This window comes from Delphinus delphis, chromosome 5 (genome assembly GCF_949987515.2).
Source record: "Delphinus delphis chromosome 5, mDelDel1.2, whole genome shotgun sequence".
Lineage (NCBI taxonomy): Eukaryota > Metazoa > Chordata > Mammalia > Artiodactyla > Delphinidae > Delphinus > Delphinus delphis.
The window spans coordinates 108,519,374-108,544,469 of NC_082687.1; the positions used below are offsets into that span (position 1 = coordinate 108,519,374).

Below are 25,096 nucleotides of genomic sequence, written 5' to 3' on the forward strand. Positions count from 1 at the left end.
ACCTTTCACTCTTTATTCTCCATTATCGGAGACCCTTGTCTACTGTTAAAGTCAGTTCTCTGCTTTCACCCCATGTCCCTGTGACAGTGCCTTGTGTTTCTAGATACAGTTCAACTGTGCCAGTCCCTTACAATGGGCAAAAATGTATTTTTACCCCATTAAAACTAAAAACTATATTTTAAAAAGATGTGGAGAAGTTAGGAAGGCAGCTATGCTCACCACTATACCACCAATGCCATTGAATGTGAAGTTAGGAAGGAAAAAGTTATGTGATGAAACACACACTCACTTTACAAACATATATACCCTAACTCACATATCAATCACACACTCTCCTGCTGAGTCTATAAAAGAAAAAAACTATAATTAAATCATTCCCTATTATGAATGTTACTCTAAATAACAAACTTTCATACCGCAAAATACCAGACAGTGGAGAGCTAATCAATGCACTTTAATTCTAGCAGGATATCCTCTACTTTTCTGGGAATGTCCCTAATGCAGGAGCTTAAGTACCCACGAACCCACAACAAAGTTCTGCAATGGTGAGAAAAATGTCGTGGAAGATTCCTTGAATGGATTCTGCACTCAGTTCTGTTTGTCATTTTCCAATCTAAGCAACCAGCAAGAATGGAAACACTCTACTTTTAAATCAGTGTTGGGGTAAGTATTGCCAAATCCAGATATTAGACAAGGAAGTCATAAATATTGTGGGAAAGTGAGATTGCGTCAACGAGTAGGATCTGGCCTAAATATTAATGAAAAAGATACTGTTCTTTTCAGGGCACATTTTCATTCAGATGGGTCGTAATATTCATACACATATTCATTCAGGCACGTATTTGTTCAGGTAGAATCCACTTCTCTCAATATAATTTAAAACAGGTTTTTAATGAAATACAAAGAAAAGCCAATGTTTCCATATGTAAACCTATAAACTTCCAGAAATGAATCTAAAATGTATTTTTAAATAATCATGATAAAGCAATATTTTATTAACCAATCGTCTTCCACTCTGAAAGCAGTGGAACCTATATGAAATTATAGCAGACTTGTTTTGTTTTTTAAAAAGACATAACAGTTTTGCAGACAATTCTTTTAACTTATCACAGTTTTGGAGAGCAGTTTAAATTTAGCTTTTAATTTTTAAAGACTGAGGGACTTAAAATGAGATCATCTGAGAAAATTAGATGCTCTTCCAAACCAAAGCAGACCACGGATCTCTGTGATATCACTAACTTCCAATTTCTTACATAAAGAATCATTAGGAAATCTTAGGCACTGAAGAGCAAAATTTGCAGAGCTATGCTGGGCTCTTTGGAAAAGTCTCAACTTTACCTGAAATTGGGTCTAATGAATCATTACTCTTAGATTCTTAATTTCAAGAAAATCTATTTTTCAATTAGGGAAATGTTAAAAGAATGTGAAAGACCTTCTCAAAAAACACTTTAATCTGAAGTGTTTAAACAAAGCAGTGATCCTCTCAATAACTTCAAGAATGTGGGAATATATTTTTATGTTATGTTCTAAGGTTCCACACTACTACAATGGAATTTATTCTGTCTTTCTCTTTATACTAATGAGGTATATTCTATGTTTCTATTCATATTATTTTTTCTATAACATTAACTGCTGCTAGACAAAGGCAGAGTCATGATCTCAGAGATTTATCATAATGTGGAATTCACGTTTACTTGTTAGCCACATCTGTTATCTAAAAATCTAAAATCTGCACTGGGCATTGATATCCAGATGCTCAGACGATAAACTACAAACAGTCGTTTCCTGCTTCAGACTCAAATGAGAATAAACATATTCATTGCATGTCCTCTAATTTATCACTGAAGTGAAGCACAAATGATAAAAAAAATTAACGTTAGATTGGTTAAAGTGGTTTGGTTACTGTCTCCAATTAAAATTTAGTTCATGAACAAACCTCTTTTACAACATAACATTCACTGCTTAGGTAGATATTATTCACATAAAAAAATTATCAGCAGGGAAGTATTTGACATGAGAGGAAAGGAATATAATTTTAAAAGAACTGTCCATCATGCCCTATTGAGACAGTTTAGTAAATATTCATTTCTTCTCATAAAAGATAGAAACATGCAGAGTATCTTTAAACATGCAAGATAGGTTGTTGGCATTCCAACCCAGCAGATCTTTGTTAGTCTCAAGCAGCTCAGTATATGCTGACTTTATCCTTTTACACGTCCAGATTATGTTTGTACTTTTACTAGGGTCAGCATCAACCCTTTTAAAATGAAAAACACTCAAAAACACTCTGCGTGTAAGGCATGAAAACGGCATCATTTTCAGTAATTGTTCTCATACTACACAGTGATAGCAAACACAGTCAAATGGTGACTATAAGACAGTAGAAAGAACACACCAGAATAGGGATTTACCTTTTGCCCTGGACGACCAGATTCTCCGGGCTCTCCCTGGCCAAAGAAAATCAAAGATGAAAAGGGCAGTCTTATAAGAATTTTCCAAAAGCCTTAGGCCCTTGGACACTTTCAGCCTCCCCAATGACACATGCATTTCATTCACTTTATTCTGTTGTTCTACATCCTACCAGACATATGAACATTTTTTTTTTGTTGTTGTTGTAAATATACCTAAAGCTCACATACAAATCCACATTTCCATAAAAACTAATCAGAAAGGGAAGAAAAGGCAAGACCTCTTGTTTAAGCCTTTATCAGAGATTTCTAGCAGATACTCCGTGTTGTGTCTAGAAGCTGATTATTGCAGTAATATAGGAACAGAGTTAGAACCATCAAAGTTGGTGAAAGGGAAGGGGAAACAAGAGACTTATAAAAGTCAAAGCTGTAACTCCTGGGGTACAAACACTTGCAAGGCTATAGTTACCTTAATTCCTGCAGCGGATGATCCAGGGTCACCCTGAAATGAAACCCATGAGAGATTATTCTACAAGTGATGGGAATAGGAAACACACAAACACATAGAGAGCTGTTATCTACAGAAGCGCCTAAGGAAATCCCATGACTAATGGGCTGAACTATGCTCCCTAAGATTTTGTATCAATATGGCTAAGATGTCAGTAATTTCCAAGATAAACAATATACTTTCTAAAAATAAAACTTTGCAAAATACATAAGGACTACATTCCTTGAAATAAATATAAATATGGATCTCTTCCCTTGATACAGTGCTAAAATTGTATTCTAAAGCAATATATTAGTGGATCTGGAATTTCAGTTTTCTCTATTTCAGGAATTTATTAATGTCACTGGCTATCATTTACTAGGAGTTCCCTGACCCTTTCAGTCTTCAGAAAGTCAGGGTTCAACAGATGAAGTCAAAGGGTTAATGGTGTTGAGTTGGAAAAAGCCACGCCGCCGGTCAGTTTGTTTTCCTCATGAAGCACCGTCACCCTTATGACCAGCACGTTTTTTTCTAGCTCTACACTTATTTCATTGTAAGGCAGTCACCGGAAAGTTACAGGATGATGGATGACTTGTGGGTGACAGGGACACAAGGAAGATCTGAGAGAAAATCCTGAGACAGAATCTGGTTTTCTGAAAGGCATTGTATTCCATCCGGATTTCACCGAGTGTGACTACATTCTTAAGGCAAATGTGCTCTAAATACACAGGTGGCTGCTTATTTCTGATACGAGGCCAGACAAGGGCCTAGATTTTCCAGTTCCTTCTAGTCCTCTGTCCCATAAACATGCTACAAGGAAAATAAAAGGGAGAAAACGTAGTCATTTGAGAAAACAGAAACAGTCACAAGGAGGACAGCACATACTGAGGTTTCCTCAGCTGTCCTATCTGTGCAAGGGCTCACAGAGCTCTAGGAGTCTGCTTCCTCGTTCTAGGTTTAGAGAGCTGCTCATCAATCTCATTTAGAGATGGAGATACACCTCAGGCCTCTACACATGAGGTACTTGCCCCTCTCCCTCAGTTCCTCTCTCTTCTCCCCACAGCTGGCAGTTCTCTTTGTTCAGGTCTTAAGTGGCTTTGCCTCAACCCCTCACTGAACAACCTAGACACATGCCCCTCACATCCACGTCTCACTCTGCAGCATCTGTTCAAGTCCTGCAAGCTCACTGCATATGGATTATGTATATATGTTTTCTGCCTATTCTTTTCTTGTCCCTCCATTAGATGATCAGCCACCTGTGGGCAGGTTCAGGGTCTATTTTTATTCAGTGTCTGAATAAAATATGCTGGATACGTATATGGTGAATAAATGAACAAATCTCAGAAAGAATATTTTCAGCAAGCAGTCAAGAATCAAAAAAAAAAAAACCTTTGGGAAGAAAAACAAAGCTTAAGAAGGAGGAGGAAATAATAAATTAACTCATTTGAGGAAACATACGAGTTTCTTTGACATCTGTAATGGCTACTACTCAAGGAAAAATTAAAACGTGACAAAACATAGAGAACAGGATACCAAACACTGTCTTATTGTAAAATGATACTGGTTTCTTTTCCCCATCACTAATAATCAATTGAGTTCCGAGTGGGCAGCGAAATCAATGTGGCTAACAAAATAATACTTATTTCTGTTTCCACTAAATCAAGTCTGTCTGAAAGCCATCAACACCAATGAATCAGTATTTTGCACAATGAGACCTTTGTATTTATAAAAGCAATTTTGACTTTTCTAAGCCCCCTTTTTCATCTTATTTATACCTCACAAGACTCCCAAGAGATAGGGCAGATATTACTATTTTTACTCAATAGATGAGGAAATTGAAGCAACTTGAGCCTAAGTGAATTTTGGACTTCCTGAATTCTATTGCCATGTTCTTTTTATTGGAATAAGAAAAGAATTATTGGTTTATCTCATTCTGGCAACAGGGCACAATGGTTCTAGTAAACTTATAAATAAAAGGAAGTTGCTTGTATTAACTGTAGTTTAAACACTTTTTTTTCCAGTGTTTTAATGAAAAGTGACTGGATAATCCACTAACGAGAAAAAGGACTAGATTTAGTTCTCAGAGAAAGTGGATGGGAAGGAAAGGACAGTTTCCAGGAAGCCTGATTTATTTGTGGAAACTGGAGCAGTTTCATTTGATGGACAACTATGACTGATATATCAACTTTCTTTTCAAAAATTAGAACTGTGAAATCTCAAGGAATTTTTATAACTTTTAAGTGGCAAGGCAATTGCTGGAAGACATTCCTAAGTTAAACATTTTAAAGGATAATGCTGCAAGTAGTGAAAATAAAAGTCAGTGTTTATAATCCTCATTCCTCTAAAAGTGAAAATGAATACAGGATTAAAGTAGGAAAAAAAACCCCAACTGTGTCTCTCTAAGTATACCCTTAGCTTCACAAATCAGTTGGTTTGAAAATAAAAGTTTCCACAGGGTAAATCGTAAAGCAAAAAATACTTTGAGAAGATACTTGAGGTAAATGAATTTGACTTTGCTATTGACCATTCAAGTACAGAGTTTTTGGTTTTGGCTGTGATTATTTTCAAGCACAACATTTGGTATGTAATTATATGTATGTGTTACTAAAGTCTATGTGAAATAAAGTGAATGTGGTGATATTTCTATCAGTCATTAATTCATTCAATAAATATTTATTGAGCATCGATTATGTGCCAACCACGTTCTGGATGCAGGGATACTAGGAGCTAGGGCGATAAAGCGAACAATGCTGTTTCAAACCCTGCCCTTGTCCTGTGCTTATGATAGAGTCACCCTTCCGTATCCCTGGGTTCTGCATCTGCGGATTCACCCAACCTTGGACTAAAAATCTTTTGAGAAAAAAATTCCTGAAAATTCCAAAGAGCAAAACTTAAATTTCTGTGTGCCTGGCAACTGTTTACATAGTATTCGGTATCATAAGTAATCTAGAGAAGCTTTGTAGTACAGCTGACCCTTAAACAACACAGGCTTGAACTGCAAAGGTCCACTTATATGTGGATTTTTTTTCAACAGTAAATATTACAGTACCAGATGATCTGCAGTTGGTTGAATTCGGCGGATGGGGAACCATGATATGGAGAAAACAGGGATGTGAAGGAACCATGTATAAGGAGGGCCGTTTGTAAATTATACCCTGATTTCAACTGGCAGAGTCTCAGCACTCCTAAGCCCCGCATTATTTAAGGGTCAGTTGAATATGGGAGCATGCGCATAGGTTATATGCAAATACTAGCCCGTTTTATATAAGGGACATGCTAGGATTTTGGTATTTGCAGGGATCCTGGAACCAATCTCCTGGAGATACCGAAGGACTACTGTAATCATTTGTATATATGTATATAGTATATATGTACACAAATATATGTATTCAAAAATATTATTGATTGAATGCATAAAAGCTACTTTCCTTTTCTTTCTTTCCACGTACAAAAAAGTCTGGGATAGGAAGAAATTGTCATGTTGGGAAATTTTGTGTCACCACAGAAGACATGATAAACAAATGCATGGTACAGGAAAAAGTTCTACCATTCAACGAAAATAAGAAGCAGATGAAAGTAAAAAAAAAAAAAATTTTTTTAAGGTTTTTCATTCAATAAATATTTATTATCTTCCTATTACATGCCAGGAAATTGGATTGGTGTTGGGAATAGAACAGTTTGGTAACTTATAGTTTTTTGTTTGTTTATTTGTTTGTTTTTTCTTTTCCAGTGAGCTGGATGACCAATTAAACAAGGAATTACAATAAATTGTGATAAGGGTTATGAAAGGGATCATAGAGAGTGCTCTGGGAGCAAATAGAGGGTAATAGAGACAGTCCAGGGAGACTGAAAGGCTGCCCCAGGGAAATGACTTAATGAATCCAGGTCTCAGTAGACAGGAATAGGATGAGAACATGAGGAGGTGGAGGTGGACAGAGAAGAGTATTCTAAGCTAAGGGAAGCATCATATGTGCTAAATTGGAGAAGGCCCTATGCCCAAAAGAAAAGCCTTCCTATGTGATCTTAAGAAAAGGCAATTTGGTGGGTGGCTCCAAATATGGGTGTCGCTTCTGAAAACGCTCTGAGGATGCAAATCAAAGATGCTCTGCAGGTGTAAAGTAAGAAGGCAGGTTATTTATAGAAATGGAGATTGGGGGAGAAAAGAAAAATGAAGACACAGACAGGCAATACCAAGAAAGTGAAGCTTCCTGCTATATTGAAAACGGATAACCAACGAGGACCTACTGTAAAGCACAGGGAACTCTGTTCAATGTTATGTGGCAGCCTGGATGGGAGGGGAGTCTGGGGGAGAATGGATACATGTATAAGTATGGCTGAGTCACTTTGCTGTGTACCCGAAACTATCACAACATTGTTAATTGGTTATACTGCAATATAAAATAAAAAAGTTTTAAAAAAATGCTCAGGAAAAAAAAAGAAAGAATGTGAAATTTCTAAACGAACAGATAAGGTTGTGAATAATAGAGTGGCATGATGGAACCATTCAGTGGTCTGCACCAACACTTACTTTCAAGTGCTGGGATAATAGATAAGAAATGCATTTCTACATTAGTTGGTGGGATTAACACTCCAAAGAGCAGAACATAACCTTCCCGTAGTAACTCCACACATGATTAAAATCAGTCTTTGGCAGGTCATTCTTAATTCTAGAGTTCATCGTAGCTTCTGGCCACAGAGAAAACCCAGCCCAGAGGTTTTTACAGTCCCACAGCATTTCCAGATGACCAGTCTGGAAAGGCTTAGATTGCTTTACCATGCAAAAGCACCTAGTTGGATCACAAGGAAAAAAATCCTATTAAAGTGAATCGCCAATGACGTAATTTACTACATCAATGGCAGAAAAGAAGCATTTTTTTGATTTTACATCTCAGACTTGGTAAATGATGAATGAGCTTCACATACTGAACCCAAAGGCCATGAGAAGAGTGTTTCTAACATGCTGGAAACAAATTATGTGACAGAAGCAGGAAATGTTTAAAAAACACATCAAAAATTATATTCCAATTACAGCGTTCTTGGGGATGAATGCTACAGGTCAGATTACGTATTATATGTTACAGATTCCTATTTACAATCCCCTGTTTAGACTCACTGAAAATTTATAGAAATGATTTCTGTTTTAACTGAAGCATTTCTCAAACTTAATTTCAGTTGACTAATAAAACTTTTTGATAAAAAAGAAAAATAACCAATCTGGTTGATTTCCATTTCCATGTGGTAAGAAAGCTAACATTTATTGAGAGTTTACTATGTGTGAGTCAGCATGGTAAATGATTTGTGTTAATATAAAAAATAAGAACCGTATTCCTTTGAGATGAATTTAGCTTTTACAAAGAAAAAAAAGTTGCTTTACTATTGCAATATTAAATTTTAAAAACGTGTGATTAAAGAAACTATTGGCCTACATTCAAAAATTAAGCTCTAAAAATACATATTCTAAAGATTAAAATTCTCTACATAAATCCACACAGGCGTAGCTCAGACTTGGCATAAATGGTTTTCACTTGGAGAAACTGCTCTCTGTTTAGAAGATTTCCTTTCTTTAAACAGAGGTTGGCAACTATGGCCCGAGGGCCAAATCCAGCTAGCCACCTGTTTTTGTGTGGCCCAAGAGCTAAGAGTGGTTTTCACATTTTTAACGGTTAACAAAATTATAAAAAGAATAATATTTCATGACATTTGAAAACCACATGAAATTAAAATTTCAGTGTCCAGAAATAAAGTTTTATTGGAATAGAGCCACTCTCATATGTATACATATTGTCTATGGCTGCTGTCATGCTACAATGACAGAGTTGAGTAGTTGTGACAGACGCCATATGGCCCACAAAACCTAAAATATTTATTTTCTGGCCCTTTACAGGAAAAGTTTGCTGACTCCTGCTTTTAAGCAAACACAACAAAGGTAAATAAAATATCTATGTTTATATACCTAGGGTTTTTAATTTTGACTTCAAGAAGTCATAGAGGTATATCACTGGTCCCATTAGTATTAAACATACTCATGTCATGGTGGATTGCAGCATGATACTTAAATCTGACAGATAAATAAAATGGGTTTACAGCAGTGGTTCTCAGTGAGGGATGATTTTGTTCCCCAGTGGACAATTGGCAACCTCTGGAGAGAGTGCTGGTTGTCACAACTCGGAGATGCTACTGGCATCCGCTGGGCAGAGGCCAGGAACGAGGCTAGACATCTGACATCTCCCTCAAGAAGGATTATCCAGCCCAAAATGTCAGTAGTGCAGAGGCTGAGAAACCCTGGTCTACAAGAAACTGAGAGTCCACTCTAATTTCTAGACTACCTCTTGAATACAAACACAGTTGCTACTCGGTGACATTCATTTATTCCTACCATTAATTTCTCCCTACCACCCATGCCATATTTATATTAATATTTATAAGAATGAGGAAGACAAATTTCTCTTTACTTTATGGGTATGTTTTTATGACTAACAACTGTCCATCTGTACCATAATAACTTTCAAAGTAGAGTATTCTTATTCTCAACTACAAGCCTAAATGAGTCTTTCTTTGTTTCATCAATTAGCCTGATTTAAATTAAATCTGACTATTCCATTTTTAGTTTCTTAAAAGATCTTTTTCTTAATTCTTAACATATAGCACAAATGAAATAAAAATGTCCTTCCTATGTCAGAGATGTGTGTGAAGTAAGAATCCAAGCAAAAACTTCAATAGACTGAGGAAAAAAAGACAGGAGGTAGGAAGATGAACAAAAGACCACCGCAATATAAGTGCTAATAATGGTTTAAAGGCCAAAAAAGAAAAAAAAAAAAAAAGAGAGAGAATACAAAGGCTGACAAAATATCTGGATCTAGTAGATTTCAAGTTGAAGCAAATTTTCAAGGCCGCATGAGAGGCTCTAATCAACTGACTTTAGCTGATTATCAAACTCTTACATCCCCTCCGAATCCTCTGCAATCTTCTATCCTGAAATCGGGACAAATGGAATCACTTTAGGAACTCTATTTTTATATCTCTGTGTATAAAGGGAGTGTTCCATTTACACAGAAATAGTGGTGTGTTTCTTTTTGTCTTGAAAGTCATATTACTAGAAACCCAATTACGCATTTTCTAGAATTTTTGACATAGCATTTTACTTTTAAAATATTTAAATTTGTAGCTAGGAGCTGGTGGAATAACCACCTTTTATACATTAAATATTTAAAAGTTTTCTAATTGTGTAGAATTATCTCTGATCTTCCATTTTCACGTACATGAAATAATATTCTTGCTCATACACATACTCTTTCATATTTTGCAACACTGTACCTTTTCACCTGTATCACCTTTGGGGCCATTCTCTCCAGCATCTCCCTAGGAGGGGAAAAAAGCAATACATGTAAAATATATTGGTGACATTCAGCAAAGAGTACTTTTCATTATTTTAAGTTTCCTTTCATAGGCACTATCTATTAAAATCTGTTGTAAATGTTCTACAGAGCTAATGTACTTTACGTGACCAGCTGCCTGATATCAACTAGTCCAAATAAATGTTATTACAATGAACATGGCTAAATAGTTTTAAACTACTCCACGATAATAACAGAAGGTAATTTCTCTGACTTCTAATAGCTTATTCTGGCACTAATAGCCTATTCTGGCCACCTTAACTCTTTCTCTTTTCTCTGCTCAAAGAGTCACTCTAACAAAGGCTTTCTCCTGACTCCCTCAATATGCCGTGTGCCTTACCCTTTCTGTCTCCTTCCTTGTCCCACTCCTGCCACCTGGAGTCCTGCCTTCTCCTTTCCCTTCAATCTGAATCCTACGCATCTCAAATCTCCAGGCCCTCCAAGTGCATGACCCAGCCCTCAAAACTGCTGCACTGAGCATTGAGTTATCTGGGCCTAAGTGTTTTGCATTTGAGAAATAAATGTTTTATATCTTATTAGAAAATTTTAAAAAATTATAGTAAAATAAATTGGGGAGTTTATGCTTCCTTTGTTATTTGTGAGAGCTCCTATGCCTATTCCCTCACTGATATCTTTCTACCCACAAGCAGTGCTTTAGGAAAAAAGTCATTTGTTTATTATCCATGCTTTGCTTTCTTAAATTCTAAATTCTTTAAGTCTTATAGAATGCTCTAGTGGAAACGTCATGAATTCTGGAGCCAGAGAGTTGGAGCCCAGGTCCAGGCCCTACTGGGCAAATGAAGTTCTCTTTACATCAAATTTCTCATGTGCAACGTAAGGGCAAGAATATTTTATGGGGTTATAAGAAATAAACAATTACTGTGTCTAAAGCAACTGGGACAGTATCTGACACATCATAAGTTGTTAATGATAATCATTAGCAATAACAATGCATTATTGTTCATACATGCCGTAAGCTGGAATACCCTTCTGTCCAGCTGCGTAAGAGGTCACTCTTCTATCATTTAAAATTTTCCGTAAAATAAGAGAGAAGCTACTGATGATGGTTTCCCTGGGAGAAGGAGGGGTGGCGAAGGAGGGAGAGTTTAACCTTTTCTCTTCACTTTCTTTTCTTGTTTCAAATAAGCATGAGGCTATCCTGCTCAGGCATTCTTTTATGGTGACGGGGACAGCACAGCAGCCTGGGAGCCTGAGCAGTTTTATCTGATGAGTCCCTGGAATGGTGCTGGCACTGCTCCTTTTCCCTCCTTAATTTCTACACAAAAGAGTCATCTGATGACTAATTCATTTCAGGTTAATTACCATGAGCTGGGTGGAAGCCAAATAAATATACTGATCATAAGTTATGGGGGATCTTTGATAGGCAGCTCATTAGCACACTTTTAAAAATTGCTTGGAAATCCCTTTATTAAATAACAAAACAAACTTTCTTATTAGGAAAACTGGTTCAGAGTGGCCATGAAGTGAAGGGTTTGACTGAGTTGCCTCTCTGCTCTGCTCTCCTTCCATTTAAATAAATGTCTTTTTATTTTTGTTTTACCAGAATACAGTTGTAAAATACAGCTCAAAAATACAGTTATGTTCATGAAGCTTGCTGGACCTGTAGATGTACCTCTTTGGGGATTAGCGGTGATGATACTGATTTGTCAGAAAGATCGTATCACTTATGAAGGGCATTATGTGGTATCTTGGTAGCTGCCTGCAGAGATGGCATACTTCTCAAACACTGGTAAAGGACATAGCATGAGAACTCCCCCAAAGCAGTAAGGAAGGATGTTTGTCTAAGAGAAATTTAACATATGCACTCCGCTTCTCCTTTTGCTTCTCTTTTTGGGTTTTATGGGAATTCTTTTTGGGACAACTTTCAGTGTATTTGCTGTAGGTAAACATCTGTATCCCTTTAACCTACTGACCTAAGAAGTAGTAGAGAGAGAGAGACGGATGCTTAGAAAAGTACTGGAGTGGCATTAGCAAATAGGTAGAACAGAAATTTTGCAGGCCTAGGGATTTTTTGAAAGTCATTTAAAAGCCTGACATAGAATGTTTAAATTTGCACCCTTCTCCATTTCTTTAAATCTTTTTTACCCAAACTTCTATACATATATAAGAATTACACTATTTTCTCCTTCCACTAATTAGCAGTTTGAAAAAACAGTGGTCATTATATCTATCTACATCTATATAACTAAGCATACCTTGTCTTATTGTGCTTTGCTTTATTGTACTTCAAAGATACTACTGCATTCTTTACAGATTGAAGATTTGTGGCAACCAGCATCATTTTTCAATTAAGGCAGGCACGTTGTGTTTTAGACATAATGCTATTGAACACTTAACTGACTACAGTATAGCGTAAACGTAACTTTTATATGCACTGGGAAACTGAAAAATTCGTGTGATTCATTTTATTGCAATATTCACTTTATTGCAGTGATCTGGAACGGAGCCTGCAATATCTCCAAGGTATGCTTGTATACCTGTATCTGTCTATCCAACCACACATAAATACAGTTCAGTTTGGTACCTCTTTGGGGAAAAAAAATAAAAATCAGCAGAATCATTCTTACCTTTTCTCCTTGTTCTCCAGGTTGTCCCTGGGCAAAAGAACGAAGATTGAGTGACATATTAAATTATAAAACACCTAATCAATCAACACTAAACAAAATCAGATATTGAACATACTATTAATAGATAAATTATACATGACATGTTCTATTTTGGCAATATATAGTTGTTATATAAAAACAAAAGGTTAAGACAAGTTTCCTGGAGCACTGAGTATGGATATCAATAGCAAATGTAATTTTAGTTCTTTGCTTTCGAGGACTAAAGAAAGATATTTAAGATGACCAGCCAAAACCCGGCTTTTAGGGCACTAAGGAGAAAAATGTTGTGGCAATTCAACGTCTCAAGAGGCTCCTGAGATTATGACACTTTATTCTGCTCAAACTCAGACTCAGTAAGGTGAGTTTATTTACTTACATCCTTCAATGAAATCTTCCATTCAAAGCAGCCCCTGGTGCACGGATTATTTCAGGGGTCAGAGTACCAGTGTAGTTCTCTAATCTGCCTTCCCCTGATGTGACTAAGGCCTGAACTTGGACCCCTTCACAGTGTCATGGATTCTCTTCAATCTGTTGTTAACCACGATGTTCCAAGTTAGGTGTACTTTAGGAGGCATTAGTTTTTTTCAGAAAAGATACTATACTGGGGCAGACTCTAAGTGAGTTTAGGAGAGATGTCTTTACTCAAAATGATGACCATGACAGTACAAGGACTAAAATGCAAAATTGTGTTCTGAAAAGAATCTCATTTTCACTTTACCCAGGAAGGGACAGGGGACAGAGTCAGAGAGTAAATCTAAAGCAAATCACACACATTATGATAATATTCCTCTTAAGAAAAGCTTGAGAAAGTGTTGCAATAAGATCAGACTACTTTAAAAATGATTTTTAAGGTGGTTATTGTGTTTTTTAAAATTATAATTCACTCAAGAAGTCTGTTTGAAGGCAACACTCTTTTCACTCCCTGAAACTCCGCCTGACCCTTTGGCTTTCTGAATTTCTGGTTACCTTTCACTGCTCAGCAGCCATCCTGATGGTCGCTAGGCAACAGAAGAATAGTACCGAGAACATACATTAAGCATTAACTCCTATCATTTGGCTTTTTAGCATGGAGCAAGAGAGGGAAGAAGACAGGAAAATGGCTGTCGTCCCAGAAGGAATATTTTCTTTCCTCTCCTGCAGGACAAAAGACAGGTCTATAAATTTTAGGTCTGTCCTAGGCTCCTGTCAATAGCAACGTGATCTGTAAAATCAGCTGACAAGCATCTGTGGCAATGGATACACACCAGCACAGCTGATGGGATTAGACATTAGTTTTGTACTTCAAGGGATGGTCACTCATCAAAGGACTTGGGATTTGTCTGCCTATTTGGTTTAAACTAAACTGTCACCAATCTTTTTATATTTAAGATTAATTTGTTCTTCAAAAACAAAGGAAATTTGGAACCCCCCAAAAAACTCTATTACATTTTTTCCCTACTTAGTAATTCAGACTACATCCATTTTTAAATTTCAAACATGCCACATTTTTATTATGCTCTTCATTTGATTAACTGGTTAGGTTGTGTAAGCCTTGGAGGTGGCCAAATCTTGAGGAAAAGTCACAGTGGCACTGTGAACATCTTTAGTACATCTTGTAAAAATTATGCAAATGTTGGCAGTATGGACATGGCCTATGTTGTAATATGTTCATTAAGTGGTAGAATGACAAACTCACATTTGAAACACAGGCTTTCTCATGTTATTTAAGTATCCCAGAAATAAAAATTTAGACGTATCGTACACTGTTTCTCTGCATTTTTAATGCTAATCACAAACATCACTTATTCTTTAGTCACAAAGTTTTATACTATAGTGTATTATATTATTGACAAAAAATTCCATCCAAGTAAAACCAGTGGGCTATAAAAAAAGTGTAACAGCTTACAATCTCATGAAAACTCATGCCTCAAGTGATTCTGCTTGGTTTTCTTTGTACTAACCTTTGGCCCTGGTATTCCATTCTGTCCTACTGCTCCAGGCAACCCGGCTTCACCCTCAAAATATAAAATAGATACTACTAAGTAAAACAGACAAAATCAGCACATTATATAGCTCATTAGAGGATATAACCATCCAATAATGCTCAAGAAGTACATAGTATGTTAGACTAGTTACACAAGTTAGCTTGTTTGGTCCAAAATTCTATGTGCTAGGGACCGAGGATACAAGAGGGCTAATTTCCTTGTGTTGAGTCTTTTCTCCACTGAGAAAGTTAAAGCAAATTACCAATGGAAATGAATATCTAGCATGATGCTAGGTACATATAGCTAGGTATATGCTAGGTACAATATTTGTTGAATGAGTAAAAGACATCTGAAAATTTAAGACTTTCTTGATGGAGAACTTTCAAGTGCTTCATCAGCTCAGGAAAATAGAGACTAAATCATTCTGTTTATTAGACTTAAGCAAATGAGCATCTTCAAACCTAAATCTTGAAGAATATACACACCTTTGAACATCTACTTAACTCATTTAGACACATTTGACACAAAAGTAAAAATGGCTTTGATTTCTCTTTCCAGTTTCACTGTAAATATAATTAAAATAAACATTAGGAGTTGTGGTTTTCATTGTCATATTGAGTGATAGGCATTTGAGAAAAAGATGATGGCTATTAGCTAGAAGGATTTTCCATTTCAGAAAGATGATGATGTATATCAATCTTTCTAGACTCTGAACCAGCAATTGTTTTCCAAAGCGGAAGTCTCTTGCGCTCAGAAGCAAAGGAAAGATATTCTGCATGACGACTGTAGTTAACAATACTGTATGGTATATTTGAAAGTTGTTAAGAGAGTAGATCTTAAAAGTTCTTATCACAAGGAAAAAAAAAAAGTGTAACTATGTGAGATGATGGATGTTAACCAAACTTATTGTGGTAATCATTTCACAGTATATACATGTATCAAACCATTATGTTGTACACCTAAAACGAATTCTATGTCATGTGTCCAATGTATCTCAGTAAAACTGGGAGAAGAAAGAAAGTGTAGCTTTTAATACTTCCCTGTAGCTCAAACGTAGAGCAACTAGAATTTCATTTTCATTTAAAAACATTCCCAAAGCCATTTATTATGCGCTTCAACTTCTCGGCAAGTTTCTTTCCCCTGAGGGTTAAAAAGTTGCTGCTTGGCGGCTTCCCTGGTGGCGTAGTGGTTGAGAGTCCGCCTGCCAATGCAGGGGATGCGGGTTCATGCCCCGGTCCGGGAGGATTCGTGGGCCGTGGCCGCTGGGCCTGCACGTCCGGAGCCTGTGCTCCATGGCGGGAGGGGACACGGCAGTGAGAGGCCCGCGTACCGCAAAAAAAAAAAAAAAAAAAAAAAAGTTGCTACTTAGTTGATTAAAAAAAATTGACTTTATTTTTTAGAGCAGTTTTAGGCTAACGGCAAACCAAGTTGATTTTTTAAGAATGTTTTCTAGGTGGTCTGGAGGGCAGAAATTGTGCCATTTTAGTATTTGTGGTCTCACCTTCAAGAACACTTACATTAGTAAAACAGCAATATTTCTTAAGTTCCAGTAGCTTTATATTCATTAACTCACTTAATTCTCACAAATTTCTATAAGGTAAGTACTATCTTTATCTATATTTAATAGATGGAGAAACTAAGGCACAGAGAGGTAAAGTAATTTTTCCAGATTTACACAACTCTGCCTTAAGACGTGGTATTTTTAGTACAATGATGCATTGCTGAATGAATGAATGCATCTCGAAACTGGGAGAGTTGATGAAGAATATTTCTATCCTTATTATCATTTGGTTTATACTCCCCGTTTATAAATGACCTTCCAGAATGTATACAGACCTGAATTCAATGTAACTTCTATAAAGATGATTTTTGTTCACCTACCAGATAAACTAAGCAATGTGAAGTTAACAGTGTCTTTCTAGAAGAGCAAAAAATGTTTTTCTCTTATACTGGATTATTGTAATTGTTAAAGTCTTAACTCATGGAAGAAATTCTGCTTCCTATATAAAGTTACACTATAATCATTTGCTCTTTCCTCGATAAAATAGCAAAAATGTTGGCTTACAATAACGATGGCTATTATAAGAAAATTTTGATAAGCCATTTGTACATAACCAAGGGTAAGAACTCCAACGGAAATTGAATACACCCTGAAAGAGGATTGTCATTTACTATGCAACCAGAAAAAGAGTTATCGAGTCTGCTTTCTTCAAAAAACTTACACCAGGAGGCACTAATATCGTAACTCATGGTTTAATGCAAACGAGATGCTGCCAGGGAACAATACAAACTTTGTTTAGACTTTCAAAGAATAACTATGGTAGCCAGAATTATTTTTTTTAAAAAATGGTTAAGCCCCTGGAACCAGACAAAATACATGCTGAGATTTTGAAGCAAGGAAGACAAATGTTGCTTAGGTGTCTGCACAACATCTTTCTTAAAATATGAACATCGAGGGACTAAAACTTGATCCTTTTTTTCCCTTTGATTTTATATTTTGTTAAAATAATCTTTTAATGTAAAAGGAAACAAAAAATTGCACCCATAATCCCATCACTCTATCATAACTGTTTTCATTTTGTCCTGTTTCCTTCTAGTCATTTAAATTTACGCTTACATATTTCAAGCAATTGTAAGCTTATTACATAGTTTGACGTTCCGATTTTTTATTATTTTATACCACACGTTTGTTTTTACACAGTATTTGTGATTGTCTTGTGAATAGTTTATCATCTATCAAAGTCAGGTGTGATCATTTGTTTAAGCTGTCCCAAATTGCTGAATACTTAGGTTGTTTCCAATTTTTGCTGTTAAAGGTAAATTAAAATAAACATCTATGTAAATATTTCTAAGTTGCTTTCCAAAAGGGATCTGAGATTTATCTGCTTTTCTAGGCACCCACTCTGTTACTTTTTCACAACTTCATCAGCATTGGATATCACAATTTTAATTACTTTTGTGGCTATTTTTGTTTTTTTAAATTTATTTATTTTTGGCTGCATTGGGTCTTCGTTGCTGCGCGCGGGCTGTCTCTAGTTGCGGTGAGCGGGGGCTACTCTTTGTTGCGGTGCGCGGGCTTCTCATTGCAGTGGCTTCTCTTTGCAGTGGCTTTGCTTGTTGCAGAGCATGGGCTCTAGGCGCGCAGGCTCAGTAGTTGTGGTACATGGGCTCAGTAGTTGTGGTACATGGGCTTAGTAGTTGTGGTACTTCCACAGGGAAGTGTCTGTGGCCATTTTAATAAGCACAAATGAGAATTTACTGGGGCCGTTTTACGTTTATCACTTGTAAGGTTAAATAGGTATGTAGCGAGATCTTAAAGCTAAAAAGTGGGGCTTCCCTAGTGGCGCAGTGGTTGAGAGTCCGCCTGCCGATGCAGGGGACACGGGTTCGTGCCCCGGTCCGGGAAGACCCCACGTGCCGCGGAGCGGCTGGGCCCATGAGCCATGGCCGCTGAGCCTGCGCGTCTGGAGCCTGTGCTCCGCAACGAAAGAGTCCACAAAAGTGAAAGGCCCGCGTACCACCACCGCCCCCCCACACACACACAAAAAGCTAAAAAGTGAATAAGGCTGTTTTCTGAATGAATCAAGGGAAAATAAAAAGGAAAAATGGCTCGTAGCATTTTACCTTTGTAAAAAGTTATAACCAGAGAAATATATTCAAACTCAGATTAGGAGGTTATGGAACATTGTTATTATTCAAATTTAGTTTCCCAGGTTGTGTTAAAGGAACGTTACAGATGAAATGTTGTACAACTTTGAGTACCAAGACCAAGCAGTGGGATTCTGGAAGGCATTAATTCATTCAACTAACATTTAGTGAAAATTTACTATATGTTTTACTCTGAGCAGAGTGTTGCATGAGATATAAAGATGAAATAGACATGACAGGTACCTGTGCCCAGAGAGCTTGTCTTTGAGTGAGAAAAGAGATATCTACATAAACAACTTAAGAGGACATCTAATTGAGATGGAACTTTTTTCTCTGAGCAAAGTTTTCTTGCACTTCATAAAGAGGCATAATAAATAGAAATCAAAGGGAAGTCTTAATGAAGAATGAAGCATATGTCATATTAATATTTTCTGCTATATGAGGACAAAATATCATGAGGTCTCTTCAAATAAAGTTACAATGATATTACTTTACTACCTAATATAGTAAAAAAGTACATATACAGAGAAATATATCAGAGAAGTATAGACCAAAAAAATGGGAATTGGGTTTTGTGCGTGTGAGAACTAGTCTCATGTTTACTGGATAATCTATTCATCTAGTTCTGAATGCATCTCATATTCACAACTACTAAGGACATTCCAAAGATAGTAATGAAGCAAAAGAGCAGCTAACATCTTAACTACAGGTAGACTGATAGAGTTTCCTCTCTTACGCTTTAAATTCTAGGGCTATTCCTAGTGTATTTAAGCTAAAAATAAGTTGAACTGACTTTTAAGAAGGATAATGCTGCTTACTTTCTTTCTTTCTTTCTTTTTTTTTTTTTTAAACCAAACGCTCTTTAGAACTCTAATGTAAAACATCACCCAAGGCTTTTACAGTTAGTTTAGTTACTGCTATTCAGGGGCAACTTGAACGAATACTTAACAATAGAAAGGAATGTCATTTTCCTACAAAATTGAGTGCTAAAGAGAAACAGGCCATTTAGCAGTAATACTGCTCCCTGTCACTTCAATCACAAAGGGTTACAGCTTTAAATTTTTAGCATAGTATAATTTTACATTCACCTTGTCAATATAGATTTGTTTCCTTTAAGCACTCCATTTTCAGGAAGAACTCATCTAAACAGAAGAACTACAATTGTCCCCCCTTATCCTCTGTTTTGCTTTCCTTGGTTTCAGTTACCCATGGTCAACCAAGGTCTGAAAATATCAATGGAAAATTACAGAAACAAACAATTCATAAGTTCTACACTGTGTGCTGTTTTAAGTAGCGTGATGAAATCTGGTGCATTCTGCTGCATCCCACCCAGGACGTGAATCATCCCTTTGTCTAGCGTATCCTGCCCGTTAGTCCTTTAGTAGCCACTAAGTTATCTCATCGACTGTCATGGTATCACAGTGCTTGTGTTTATGTAATTCTTATTTTATTTAATAATGGCCCCAAATATGGGCAATTCAGACATTCTCTTGCTGTCCCTAATTTCTAAATTAAACTTCATCGTAAGTATGTACATATAGGAAAAAGCATAGTATATATAGGGCTTAGTACCCTCCTCGGTTTCAGGCATCCACTGGGGGCCTTAGAACGTATTCCCTGCGGATGGGGCTGGGGACTACTGTACAAGAAACATGAAACAGCAGCAGATGAAATGAATGATATTGAACATAACATGGTATCAGTCTTAAGGTTGTTCTCCTACCACTGGAGTTGGTGGGGTTGGTGCCTGTGTGTAATAAAATAAAGACTAAAAACGGGCAGCATTGGTCACTGATACCTCTCTAAACCATTGGGTGGACTGGGCCTTTCTTCCTGACAGTGACAGCGCATAGAAGGATCTCAGTGGCCTAAGTGGTGAGCAGGACCAGCCGCCAGTCATTTCTCTCCTGCAGGTAGCCATGGCGGGATGTCGGGTGACCCTGTACGAGGCTTCAGAGCTGCAGAGGCTTCGGTAGCTATTGGGTAGATAACCCTTGGTAGAGGAAGATTCTCTGAAGGCAGTGAGGGGCCCACAGGGACTTCCGGTTAGAACTATCTGGGGAAGAGTCAGGAAAATGGAGTTTCTGCTCTCCATTCATATTTATTTTCTCCCTCTCTAGTTCAGTTTAGTTTAGTCTTCCACCCTAGTCCCCTAATGCCAGTGAGGATGAATAGAAACTTGGACGAAGGTAGGAGGTAGAAAATGACCAACATATTTTACCTTGAAATTTCTAGAAATGTAGCATTTTACCACACAAAACTATAAAACAAGAATCCTTGCCCCAAACCTCAAGTGTTATTAATGCTCTAAATAAATCCTTTGCCTTTTTGTACTCCAGCCCAATTCCATGAACTCCCAGGGGTACACACCCCTAGTTTAAGAAATTTGACTTAAGGGAGATCCAGTTTACTCTAATAATATTACAGTTTAGCTGTAAGTTTGTGTGGGTTGACCCACTTGAACAAATGCATCAGTTTTTTTCTATATATGTTGTCTCTCTCTCTCTCTCTCTCTCTCTCTACATATATATATATATATATATATATATATATATGTAAAATCTAAAACACAACCCACTTGTATATTGGAGATTGCATCCAACTGCATCCAACAGTTGGATCACTGTTGATCAATCACTGCATCCAACAAGAAGCAAATCTTTGATGATGTTATAGTTCAATACATTTAGAACTGTACAACCTGGCATTAAATAGCACAAAGTAGAAGGACAAGTTGGAATCAAACATCAAAAATGAAGCCACACAGCCATAATGAAATCAGAGTAGTCCGTATTAGATTTTTATACTAGCTCAACCATAATTGGGTAATTTATTTGTTGTTGTTGTTTACAGATGTCTAGCACCAATGTATTTAGAATTTCAATGGAAAAATGTTCTCAATCCCACATTATTGGATCCCATTTGCTCCCTAGGCAATTGTCCCACTTCTCTCTGACCGCCCCTGCCCTGTTTCCCTGCCATAAAGACTGTGGTATGGGATGAACCTTGAAAATGAGCAGAGTTTAAACCCGTGTTGTCCAATATGGTACCACTAGCACTGGAAATAAGGCTAGTTTTTGAGATGTGATGTAAGCATAAAATACGATTTTGAAGACTCAGTTGTAAAAAAAAAAATGTAAAATATCTCATTAATAATGTGAATACTATTAACCTTAAAATATTAATTTATATGACATTGAAATGGTAGTTTTAGATATATTCAGTTAAATAAAACATATTAGTAAAATTAGTATTACCTGCTTTTTAAACACCTAAAAAATGTGGTTACTAGAAAATTCACATTTACATATGTGACTTGTATTTGGAGTTGCTTTATGTTTCTATCAAACAGCATTAGTTTAAACCATAAAATTATATAATTATTAGAAGACGCGATGAACCAGAAACCTTTAAAAGCAGGGAAGGAGCACATCAGTATTCAATCAAGTCAACGTACGGCGAGACTTCAGAATGGAGACGCCATTGTGGAGTTAAAATCCACCACTGGACTCTGCAAGGAAGGTAGTGTGTGTGGGGTTGAGAGCGGAGGACTGCTGTGGAGCAGAGGCTGCTGAGGGGCCGGGGAGCCACAGTTGGTGCGGGGGGTAGAGGCTGACCCTAGGGACCTCCTAACCCACCTCCATGCCACCCACCGGCCTCCAACATTCTCCTAACAACAAGTCAACTTATAATTCCTTCACTCAGTTCTCTCCAAGGCTGTCCCATCGCACTCGGAATAAGGGCCCCTGCAAGGTCTGGCCCTTGCTTCTCTGACCTCACCTTCTGCCACTCCAGCCACATTGAACTCTTTGTTTCAAGATGCTAGGCAGGAGTTGGCCCACGGTCTTTGCATTTGGGCTTCTCTCCCGTGGACCACCTTCCCTCTGATATCCAGGGATTTACTCTCTCATCTTCTCAGCCTTGGAGCAACTGTCCCCTTATTACAGGGGTTGCCTGGAATACCCACCACCACACACCACCACTCCCTATGCCCACCCATTATCTTACTTTGCTTTCTCCACTGCACTAATTTCCACCTAAGGGAGAATTTTTTGGTTCCTCTTCTGTCACCCCCATCAGGATTGCCAGATTTGGCAAACAAAAATACAAGACACCCAGCTAAAATTTAATTTCGGATAAACAACAAATAATTTTTAATTAAGTATATCCCAAACATTGAATGGACATATCACATGAAAAATGATGGGTTGTTTATCTGAAATTCGAATTTGATTGAGCCTTCTGTATTTTACTTGGCGACCGGATTTCCCACCCGCTCTCCACCACTAGAATACGAACTTTCCACACTGCCTAGAAACTGTACCTTAACACATAATAATTGTTCAGTACATCCATGTTGGAGGAATGGATGAACTCAGGAGACGCGAATACATTAAGCCTATATGAAAATGTGAAGCCCTTACAGGCCTAGTAAGAGGTGAAGACAGCAAGACTTTTCTGCTGGGAAACTGGAAAAGACCTATAAATCTGGTGGCAAGAGATGGCTCTTTGTCTGGACTATGGCGAAAGACAGCGGTGAGAAAAGAGACAGGGACCCAGGAAAAAGATGGGAGAGATGTTAACCCAGCAGTGACATGTCCATGTCCCGCAGGTCAGTCTGAAACAGAATTGAAAAGTAGAGGACTAGCCTGGGGTCAGTGAAGAGCGGGAGTTAGTGGAGGGGAGGAGTCCCGTAAACGGCAGGATGCCGGGAATAAGCAGAACTTTCATTGTTGCCAAGGAAAAGCCCTGAGCCCCCCCAGGACTCTGTCAGGGCAAGAGTGGTCGCCTAGAGGACTGAAGGCTCCAACAGTTGTGCCTGTGGGTACAGAGACCAGGCCATTAGAAACATTTCTATCTATTCGGTTATCTCCCCTCTTGCATCTGCTCCTTCCCTCGCCCCATGTGTCTCAGTGAAGGGCACGTAGTAGCTGGGGCAATGCTGGTTGTATAAATTATCACGTCATCTCAACTTTCCCAGAAAACTTACACGTGTCATCATTTACCTCATGAACTCATTCTAACAAAATTCTAACAAAATGCTTCTCCTTAAGCAGAAGCACTCACAAAATAGGGCAATATATATATATTTTTTCTCTTTTTTTGGCTGCACTGCATGGTACGCAGGATCTTAGTTCCCCGACCAGGGACTGAACCCATGCCCCCCGCAGTGGAAGTGCAGAGTCTTAATCACTGGACTGCCAGGGAAGTCCCAAGGGCAATATTTTAGTTGAAAGGAACCAAGCCAGCCATTCTTAATAGATGAAGAAACACATTCAGAAAGGGGAAGTACCTTTTCCAGAAGCAAAGAGCTGCAAAGAGGCATATGTGACATTAGAACCCAGGTCTTCCGATTCCCCATCTTGTGTTTCCTCTATCTGAGTAACTTGTGTCTAAAGAACTCATTCAGATTTATTATGTTTCTTTTGTCTTTAATTTTTGCAAAAAATGAGAAAGCTGCTTCAGGAAGCCTCCAGTCTCATCCCACGTTTTCTACTTCTGGTCCTGGGACACAGAGCTAATTGCTTGAGCTTCTGTGGGGCTCAGCTTTTGTTCTATGCACTGTGTGGAGGGAGATTAAATGCTTACCCTCTCCCAGATCTAAAGGATTAAACTTTATTTTATTATTATTATTAGTTGTTGTTGGACTAAACATGTCAGTGGTGGCATAAAGAAAGATTCCTCAGACATCTGATTAAACTTGCCTCAAGTTCCGATTTCACCAGCTATGGAAGTCTAGGATTTGCTTTCCCACTACTCTGCTTGAGTTCTTACATCTGTATGTGTCATCTCTGTTTTGCCCCAGACCAATTCAGATGGGTCAGTTGGTTCTTCACCAGTTGCCTCAAGAAATTCACTCTCCTCAGGTCTTTTTTTTTTGACATGACTCATTTTATTTTATTTATTTATTTATTAAAAATTTTTTAACATCTTTATTGGAGTATAATTGCTTTACAATGGTGTGTTAGTTTCTGCTGTATAAAAAAGTGAATCAGTTATACATATACGTATGTCCCCATATCTCCTCCCTCTTGTGTCTCCCTCCCTCCCGTCCTCCCTATCCCACCCCTCTAGGTGGTCACAAAGCACCGAGCTGATCTCCCTGTGCTATGCGGCTGCTTCCCACTAGCTATCTACCTTACGTTTGGTAGTGTATATATATGTCCATGCCACTCTCTCACTTCGTCCCAGCTTACCCTTCCCCCTCCCCGTGTCCTCAAGTCCATTCTCTAGTAGGTCTGCATCTCCTCAGGTCTTTTGGGAGCTCAGGATTGAATACCTGGGGTTCCTGAAAGGTGTCCCATCACAGAGCACTCAGACTTTCCTCATCTCTCTGCCTTCTCCTCTCTCCCCCTTCCACCTCACCTTCCTCCTTCCTTCCCTCCTTCCTCAACCATCCTGGGAATTCAGCTTCACCCTCTCTTATGTGGAGCAATTCAGTAGTTTTTAGCTCCTACTTGCGTACTCAATGCCTAATGCTTCTTCTGTTTCTTTCCCGGAGGCAGAGGCTTTGTTACTTGGTGAAAGAGAAACAGAAAATTCTTTGAGCTTTCTGTTGAGTTGGTTG

The 25,096-nt window shown here is 37.8% G+C and overlaps 1 protein-coding gene across 1 annotated transcript in view; it reads right to left on the bottom strand.

Annotated features, from left to right (window-relative positions):
* The window catches only part of COL25A1 (collagen type XXV alpha 1 chain), a 460,694-nt gene that overhangs the window by 65,644 nt on the left and 369,954 nt on the right, over positions 1 to 25,096 (bottom strand). Inside the window, exons 13-17 of the mRNA XM_069540662.1 lie at positions 14,857 to 14,910; positions 12,878 to 12,904; positions 10,210 to 10,254; positions 2,878 to 2,910; positions 2,412 to 2,447 (exon numbers count right to left, since the gene is read on the bottom strand). Of these exons, the coding sequence (XP_069396763.1) occupies positions 2,412 to 2,447; positions 2,878 to 2,910; positions 10,210 to 10,254; positions 12,878 to 12,904; positions 14,857 to 14,910 (195 nt within the window). The remainder of the gene's footprint in view (positions 1 to 2,411; positions 2,448 to 2,877; positions 2,911 to 10,209; positions 10,255 to 12,877; positions 12,905 to 14,856; positions 14,911 to 25,096) is intronic.